This window comes from Dermacentor silvarum, chromosome 4 (genome assembly GCF_013339745.2).
Source record: "Dermacentor silvarum isolate Dsil-2018 chromosome 4, BIME_Dsil_1.4, whole genome shotgun sequence".
Lineage (NCBI taxonomy): Eukaryota > Metazoa > Arthropoda > Arachnida > Ixodida > Ixodidae > Dermacentor > Dermacentor silvarum.
Genome location: NC_051157.2, coordinates 270,276 through 279,232, shown reverse-complemented (window position 1 = coordinate 279,232; position 8,957 = coordinate 270,276). Strand labels below are relative to the sequence as shown.

Genomic DNA, 8,957 nt, shown 5'->3' with positions numbered 1-8,957 from the left:
ACGCGGGGGCTGTCGAGCCTTCCCTACGAGGCCAAACTCCGGATGGACCGCCAACCAGGAAGTCCACTACGAGGCAGGTTTCGCCCGCCTCACCCAAACCGCACCCGCCGTCACCTCAACCCAAACCTACTGCCAAAGGGGATCTCTCGTGGGCCACCCGCGTCCGGCAAGGACCCCAGGTGAGTAGCTCGGGCGGGGCAGCCTCTCCGCCCCCACCATCCATGATCCCTAACCCCAAGCCGCCAACCCCTTCCACTCCCACCCGGGAACAAATTGCAATCCGTCAGTTACAGGCCCAGGTTGCCTCGTTAACGCAGGCGGTGGAGGCGCTCGCGAACCGCTTGCCCTCAGCTAACCCGACACCGTCCGGGCAGGCGCCTGAGGCGATGGATAGTGCTCCCTCTGAACACAGGGACACCACAGCACTCCTCGCCCCGATTGAGGCGCGTGTTAGAAGCTTAGAGGCCCATGTGGCATCCATAGTGACCACGATTGAGGACCGATTGGCCGCCGCCCTCCAAACCGTTGTCGACCGCATCCCGGGCATGATAGTTGCCCAGTTGCCCAAACACTCTTTCAGCACCAGCCGCCCCAAACTTAAACGGATATCTAAGTCACAAGCACCCCGACCACCCCCCCAGGTGGCCGCGGTTGACAGACAGTCCAAAGTTTCGATCGCAACCTCGGATGTAAGCACCGGATCGAGCAGCGGAGCCCCTGTGGACCTCTCTGCTCTCCTGGAGGCCCCCCAAATTTCTAGCTCCCACGATGGCGGGCAAAGGCTCTAGATCGCGCCGCGGCCGCGCAAATTCGGATCCATTTACAATCCTACAATGGAACTGCCGGGGATTTAAAGCACGCACTAAGCGGGCTGCTCTCCGGCTCCACTTGGAAAGCTATTCACATCTGCCCGCGGTAGTGGCTCTTCAGGAGCCGGGTGAGCACGTCGCCCTCACAAATTATACAGTGTACCAAAGGGATGCGCAAACCGCACTATGCGTGCATCGAAATTACACCGCCAATTCGGTGGATCTCGACTGCGATCCGCTTTACTCGTGTGTTATGGTGACTCTCCTCCCGCTTAGGAAGCAGGACCCGTCCATACACATCCTCAACATCTACAGTTCACCTAAACAGCCTAACGTTACTTACGCCGACGTTTTTAGCAAAGCCCTAACAGTGGCAGGCAGGGAGCCGCTCGTCATAGTAGGCGATTTTAATGCTCCTAGTCCCCACTCGGGTTACCGTAAGGAGGAACGACGTGGTAGGAAACTGGCGGAACTTATTTCCACCATGGGCCTCACCATCCAAACGGACCCTGCACACCCGACCCGCATTGGTAACTCCGTGACTCGAGACACATGTCCCGATCTCACACTCACCAAGAACATCAGACATGCAGAGTGACTCAATACCGAGGAAACCCTCGGCAGTGACCACTGCATTCTTCTCATCACAATCCGAACGCACCCCCTTACCTGTCCCCACCACCAAGCGAAACTTCCGGACTGGACCAAATTCCGTTCGGATTACACGAATACGACTTCCATAGCTCACCAGGGCTACGCCACTTGGTCTCAAAACCTCGTGACGTCACTTCATCAAACCGAGCAGACGGTTCAGCTCTCAGAGGCCACGCCGGCGGTGGATAACCATCTCCGGCATCTCTGGGAGGCTCGCCATAGCCTAGTCCGCCGATGGCGCCGACAAAAGCATAATCGTCAGCTCAAAATCCGCATCGCAGCCCTCACCCAGGAAGCGGACGAGTACGCGGCCCAGCTCGCCGACTCTAATTGGCTAGAACGCTGTAACACTGCTGCCAAGCAGATGTCAAACCGCAACACGTGGCGTCTCTTCAGGGCCCTCATCGACCCTAGCCAAACGCGCACAGAAACGCAAAAACATCTTCAACGCTCGTTTCACGCCTATGCGGGTGACGCGGACAAACTAGCACGGGCTCTTAGAGATAGATATCTCTGCAGCCAACAGGACCCCCTCGGACTGGCGTACTCCTATGCAGGCTCGGAGAACGCATACTTGGATCGTTGTTTTCAACTCCACGATCTGAAGGCGGCCCTGTCCAAAATGAAGCGAGGAACGGCGCCGGGTCGGGATCGAGTGACTGTTAAGCTTCTAGCCAACCTCCCAGACCCGGCATACCTTCACCTCCTCGACTACTTCAATCAAATCTGGGAGGGGCGCGAGCCACTACCGATTGATTGGAAAACGGCCTTAGTCACTTTCATTCCCAAACCGGGCAAGCTTATAAACATCGAAAATCTCCGACCCATTTCCTTAACCTCGTGTGTGGGGAAGCTTATGGAAACAATGGTTAGAGATAGGCTCTCCGATTACCTCGAGGCCCGCCACACCTTTGCCGACACTATGTACGGCTTTCGTCCACATCGCTCTGCTCAGGACATCCTCCTGCAACTCCATTGTGACGTTATAGAACCGATCGAACATCCCAGTGACGACAAGGTAGTCCTCGCCTTAGATCTCAAGGGAGCCTTCGATAACGTCACTCACGACATCATTCTCTCCCACCTGTCCCAAACGGACTGTGGCCATAATGCTTTCAGGTACGTCCGTCAGTTCCTGATGGAACGGCAGGCGTACCTCCGCATTCAAGACAAGGAGCATGGCCCGTACCCTCTTGGTACACGAGGAACACCACAAGGAGCAGTCCTCTCTCCTATCCTGTTCAATCTCGCCATGGCTCACCTCCCCCCATTGCTAAAGGATGTCCCAGGAGTGCAGCACGCTCTGTACGCCGACGACATCACGCTGTGGGCAACCCAGGGTTCCCTTGGTATTATTGAGGCCTGCCTGCAACAAGCAGCATCGGTCGTGGATGAATACGCCCGACGTTGCGGTCTCGAATGCTCGCCTACTAAATCAGAGTACGTGCATCTTCGCCCCAAACCAAAAGACACAACTCAAATTGTACTCTCACTGCATACCGGGCCTATCCCGGAACGCGACGAAATCCGCATCCTGGGGCTCTTCATACACAAGAGTCGAAAAGTCGATACAACCCTGCGCAAGTTACGTACGGTCGGGGATCAGGTGGGCCGCATGGTCCGCCGGGTCTCGAACAAGCGGGGGGGTCTTAAGAGTCAAGATGCTCTGCGCCTCGCCAACGCTTTCGTGACCAGTCGAATCCTCTATTCGACACCCTGCCTGCGTTTGCGCAAGTGCGATGAGAACATGCTAGAATGTATTCTCCGCAAAATTTACAAACGCGCCCTAGACCTCCCGATCTCGACGTCTAACCAGCGTCTTGCAGACTTGGGCATGACCAACACGTATGGGGAGCTCAAAGAGGCCCATCTCAACAACCAGTACCTGCGACTTACTAAGTCACACGCTGGGAGAAACCTCTTACACCGTCTCCATATCTCTTACACCTATCAGATAGAAGAGCGAACCACAATCCCTGAGGACTGGCGTGGTGCTTTGACCATCCAGCCTCTGCCCTACAACATGGCTAGGGGGACTTACGAAGGCAGGCGAACTGCGCGGGTTACCGCCTTGCAGGGACGCTATGGGTCCCGCCCTGGAGTCTTCTACACGGACGCGTCCGGCCCTAACCACGGCGGGTGGTACACGGCAGCCGTAGTCCATCAAAACGTACCCATTCAAGGGCTCACCTTTCGAGCGCCGGACATTACTCACGCGGAGGAAGTCGCCATAGCCCTCGCCGCAGCGGACCCCGCATCTCGGATTATCATCACCGATTCGCGGAGTGCGTGTCAAAATCTTACTAAAGGTTGCATCACTATTCGCGCCGCTCGTATCCTCAAGCGCTGTGAATATTTAGACCGCCCAAATCCACGTGTCGTCATCTGGACTCCGGCCCACGCAGGGCTAGGTGGTAACGAGGCTGCCGATGCCTCAGCCCGAGCGCTTAACTCCCGGGACCCGCCTCGCCCTCTATCGCCTGACGTTCCAGAACCTAATCCGGTAACTTCCTTTCGAGACATCACGGATATGTACAAAACGAATAGGCTCCGATTTCCGCCACCGGCACCGGACCTGACTAAGACGGAGGAGCGCTGGCTCTTACGTCTATACACCAACACAATATTGTGCCCTGCGATACTTAAGCATTTCAATCCGGCCTTCTCCGGGGAATGCCCGCACTGTGATCATCCGTTCGCGGATCCTTTCCACATGGTGTGGGCATGTACCTCAAACCCGGCGGTCCCGCCAATCCCCTCCCCTTCCCCCCCTACCCGAGAGAGCTGGGAGGCTGCCCTGCTCGGCTGCTCGACCTTGGAGGGCCAGAGAGCCCTCGTGGCCAGGGCACGCGCCGCTGCGGAAGCCACAGGGGTCCCGGACTAGGGACTCCTCCTAGAGTTTGTAAAGGGTCGGCCCTTAAGGCCGTCCCTATCTCTCACTTGTAAATACAGCAAATAAATGTTTTTCACCACCACCACCAGGCGCCCCCGCTCTCGACGATCCTGCGTTTACATGCTCCGCGAGAGTCGACTAGCGCCCGTAAATCTACCTTCGCCTGGCGCATTAATGCGATGCGCCTTCCTAGCGCATTACCGCTGTTTACATGAATGCGATGCGCTAGAAATGCGATGCGATGCGACACTGTCGCATTCATGTAAACGGGGCTATAATATGGCGTCTGTGGAGTGGCGAAACAAAAAGAAAGCTGCTAGAAGTCGGGGCACTAATGGTCACTGAGGATAAGACTTGTCTTACCACCAAGCTGCCATGGGTGGCGTTCGACGGGTGTTGAACGAATACGGTGATGTGAAAGAGGTCACCACCTATCGATGGAAGACTGCACACCCTCTCAAAAATTTTGCGTCAAGTGTTGCGAGACGGTGTCACCAGATGCGGCTGGAAAGCGGCACGGTGCTCGTTGTCGCGCGCCTTTGTCTCTTCGTTGTTGTAACATCGGGCACATACACTGCCGCGTCCCACGAACTGGTTCGCGCCCTTTCCGTTGGTGCTTCGATGCCGCGGTTCACGTTCGCGGCGTCCATACGCTTGCGAGTAACCCGCGTTCGCGAATTGAACGTCACTGTAATTTTTTAACAGTCTTGCCCCGATATCCATTACGGTCGCAGCACACTCTGCGCGACCGATGCAACGGACAGAGTGCCCGCTCATCAAGGACAGATACATCGTGTGCACACGTTCGTCACGCGCGCACGCAGGTTTGCCGGAGGGCAGCATATATCCTCATTCTAGTAGATCCTCCTCCGCCTGACTCAAGTGCGTTATTGAACGAATTCAATTTCTCAAAGTAAAGTGCGTCAAAATTTGTAAATTACGACTTACAACCTGCAGACATGATAGCATCGGATTGTAATTTGAACACACGAAAAAAACATAATTATGTTACGTGGATACTCAACATTACGCTAGCTCTGGAGACGCAAATTTTTCTTTGTCGACGCGACGGTGAACACGCACGGACACAGAAAATTTGCAGAGGCAGCCATATATAGAGCTTCGCTGTAAAAAAGAAGACGACGAAATGCTGCTACCGACGCTGCGAAAGGAGACAGCGTCCGAGCCGGTTCCGAGAAACGCTGCAAGGAAACGCCTGAGGTACGCAGAGGGGCGTTAAAGCAATTAGCGTCACCATGACGAGCCCACCAGCGCTTTGGAGGAGCGGCGTAATGCGCAGCTCGAATGGTGGTGGTGAATTCTTTATTTCGCCCAAAAAGAGGGGACCGGTCCAAGGACCGGTTGCGCTGGCTTAGACGAGGTCGGCGGAGATCCCTTGTTATTCCGCGGCCTCCACAGCACGCTGGATGAGCCGGCGTTGGTCTGCTGGCTCGGAGGTACGACTCTGGGGTGTTTGCGTTGTCTTAGTTGTAATGCGTACAAGTCCACGCCACGTGTATGAGAGTGACCGGAGCTGAGCAGTCTTTGCACCTAGGCGTTATTTGTTGCGGAAAGATTTTACTGTATAAGAGGGGGTGTGGGAAGCTGCCTGTTTGTAGTTTGCGCCATTGGACGGCCTCGCGCCTTGTTGGATCATCCTCCAGACGGTAGTACTGGAGGATGTCCGTGTAATTGGTGAGTAGAGAATCGTGCGAGATAGTGGTGTCAGGGGAATCGGGGCGGTGGATCCTACACTCGGCTCGGCAGCTAAGATCTCGAGCAAGTGTATGCACCTGGACGTTTCCGCTGAGCGACTCGTGGGCTGGAGACTACAGGAGTAAGCGGGATGTGGAGAAGGGGGGAGTAGAAAGTAGAATGTGTGATGCCGGGCGAGAGATACGGCCGGCATCGTAGTTGCGGATCGCCTGTTGAGAATCACTTATGACGACTTTGGTAATAGGATCAGTTAGCGCAAGCGCAATAGCAACCTCCTCTGCTGCGGTGACTGTTTCTGCGTTGCGAATGCTGCAGGCTGTGTACCAGCTACGGTGCGGGGCGAGGGCTGCCGCCACCATCGCTGGTTTCGAGGTGTGGTAAGAGGCGTCCGTATACGTGACATCCGGACGTCCGCTGAAGCGTTTCTCGAATTGACGTGCACGATCGGCCCGTCTCTCGGCGTGGTGTTCCGGATGCATCCGTTTGGGAATGGGAGGGATGCGGAGATTTTGACGATATTGCGGTGTAAGGTCAATATAACTGCGGGCCACCCTCGTTGGTGAGATCCCAACTTGCTGCACTACCGGACGGCCAGTGTGTGTGAGTGACAACCGCTCGTATTGGGCGGTGAGGGTAGCTTCGATCAGTTCGCTCACGGTGTTGGAGATGCCGAGAGCCATAAGCTTGTGAGTAGCTGTGGACATGGGAAGACTCAGGGCCGTCTTGTATGCTTTTCGAAGTGACCCCTCTAGCCGTTCGCTTTCGGCGCGGATGAGACGTAAGTAAGTTGCGGAGTAGGTGATGCGGGGGCAGATGAAGGCTTGGACGAGGCGCAGGAGGTTGGACTCTCGCATACATCGGTGCTTGTTGGCGACTCGCTTGAGAAGACGTCCGATCTGTACCACCGACTGGTCGATGCGTTGGAGCGATATATTGTTGCTGCCGTTTGCCTGTAGGTGTAGGCCCAGAATCCTGATGTGATCTGTGATGGGATGGGGTTTCCTTGCACCTGGAGGTTGATCTCAGGAAGTATCTTTGGTGGGCGTCGTCCTGGGTACGGGATGATTATATACTCTGACTTAGTCGCCGAGCAGCTGAGGACAACTGCATCCAGATAGTCTCCGACCCGATCGATGGCGGTCTGGAGAGTTTCTTCGATGTGGCCGTCACTGCCGTGTGTGATCCAAAGAGTAAGATTGTCAACATAAAGGCTGCGGTGTAGGTGGGGAATGTCAGCCAGAAGCTTGGGCAGGCCTATCAGTGCAACGTTGAAAATCAGCGGCGAGAGCACGGAGCCTTGCGGCGTGACGCAGTTGCCAGGAGAGATTGTGGAGGGATGTCCCGTGCCGACGCTGAGTTGTATACATCTTGCGGTCGGTCAGGAAGCCTCGGACGTATGCATACGTCCGATGTCCGACGCCGAGAGTCTGGAGTTGCTGAAGAATCGCTGCATTTAGGATATTGTCGAAGGCCTTGGCAACATGGAGGCCGACGATCACTTTCGTGTCTAGTGTGCGACGCATGACTATCTGGTGATGGAGAAGAAGCATTATGTTCGGGGCTGCTAAGTGAGGACGGAAACCGAACATCGTGTCTGGTAGGAGGTGGTTGTCTTCTAGGTAGTGAAGGAGTCTGTACTGGATAACGTGTTCCATTAACTTCCCAACACAGGACGTAATAGAGATGGGACGGAGGTTGGCCAAGGTGGGTGGTTTGCCCGGCTTGGGGATGAAGACTAGCTTGGCGCACTTACATTCCTGCGGGATGGTACCGCTGGCCCAACACTCTTGAAGGTAGTCGGTGAGGGCGTGAATAAAGGCATCATCTAGATTCCTAAGCATTGTGTTAGAAATGCGGTCGGGGCCGGCCGCCGCATTGGTCTTGCGGCGATTGAGTTCTGCACGGACCTCCGCTAAAGCGATTGGGGCGTCTAGGCCAGGGTGGGCCGAGCCCTGATAGGGGGGGTCTGGTTGCCGGTTCAGGGCGAATGTAGGTGTCAATGAGCTCTTGTATGAGCTAATCTGGCGTGCCAGGATACTGATGGAAGATTCGCTCAAGCTGTTGGCGTGCTCGAAGATCGCCTCCGGCCGGGTCCATTAGCTGTCTGAGAAGGTTCCACTTGTTACGAGCGTTAGGAGTCTTGTTCATCTGGTCACAAATGTTGTGCCAGCTCTGACAGGTGAGTTCTATTGCATAGTTCTCCATGTTCGTGTGGGCGCGCGCCAGCCAACGGCGGATATCGCGGTCCCATTTTCGAGTGGCGAGAAGAGCTTCGAGCGACTTCTTGCGCTCCCAGAGATGGGCGTAGTAACGGTCGCAGTGTGGGACTGTGTCCTCAACCTCGACGGTTTGCGTGGCGTCAGTCACTTGTTGGACGATTTAGGCTGTCCATGCTTTGATGTCGGTAATGGCGGGAAGTGTGGCCTGCTCTTTCCTGTGCGTGCGAAAGGAGTCCCAGTCAATCACCTGAGTCGGCCGCGTACGTTGCCTCGTGGGCTCTTGTATCACGATCTCGAGCATGAAGTGATCGCTTCCAAAATTTTCGTGAGTGTGACACCAAGTAGCTTTGACTCCGGAGCTCGTAAAGGCGAGATCCGGCGTTGTATCTCGGTGTAGGCCCTAACCGAGTCTAGTGGGGTAGGAGACGTCTGTGATGAAGCTGAGCTGATGCGTATGCCAGTCATTCCAGAGGCGTCTGCCTTTAGCTGAGTCGTAGTGGTAGCCCCAAGCGCGGTGATGCGCGTTGAAGTCACCGATGATGAGGAGAGGCCGCCCTTGCGCTAGAGACTGGGCTTTGAGGAAAAGGGGCCCCAAAACGTCTTTATGGGCCCGGGGAGGGCTGAAAACATTAAGCAGAAACAGACTAGTGCGACGTTTGCGCGAGG

General features: G+C 55.6%; 1 protein-coding gene and 1 pseudogene across 1 annotated transcript; one reads left to right on the top strand and one right to left on the bottom strand.

Moving 5' to 3' along the window:
• Nucleotides 1–2,328: 2,328 nt before the first annotated feature.
• On the top strand, nt 2,329–5,214 carry LOC119448015 (uncharacterized). The gene is made up of 2 exons (XM_037711521.1): nt 2,329–3,605; nt 5,181–5,214. Exons 1-2 carry the CDS (start codon nt 2,329–2,331, stop codon nt 5,212–5,214), a joined length of 1,311 nt encoding a protein of 436 aa, XP_037567449.1.
• A 514-nt stretch (nt 5,215–5,728) lies between these two features.
• On the bottom strand, nt 5,729–8,001 carry LOC119448014 (uncharacterized; annotated as a pseudogene).
• Between the last annotated feature and the right edge of the window lie 956 nt (nt 8,002–8,957).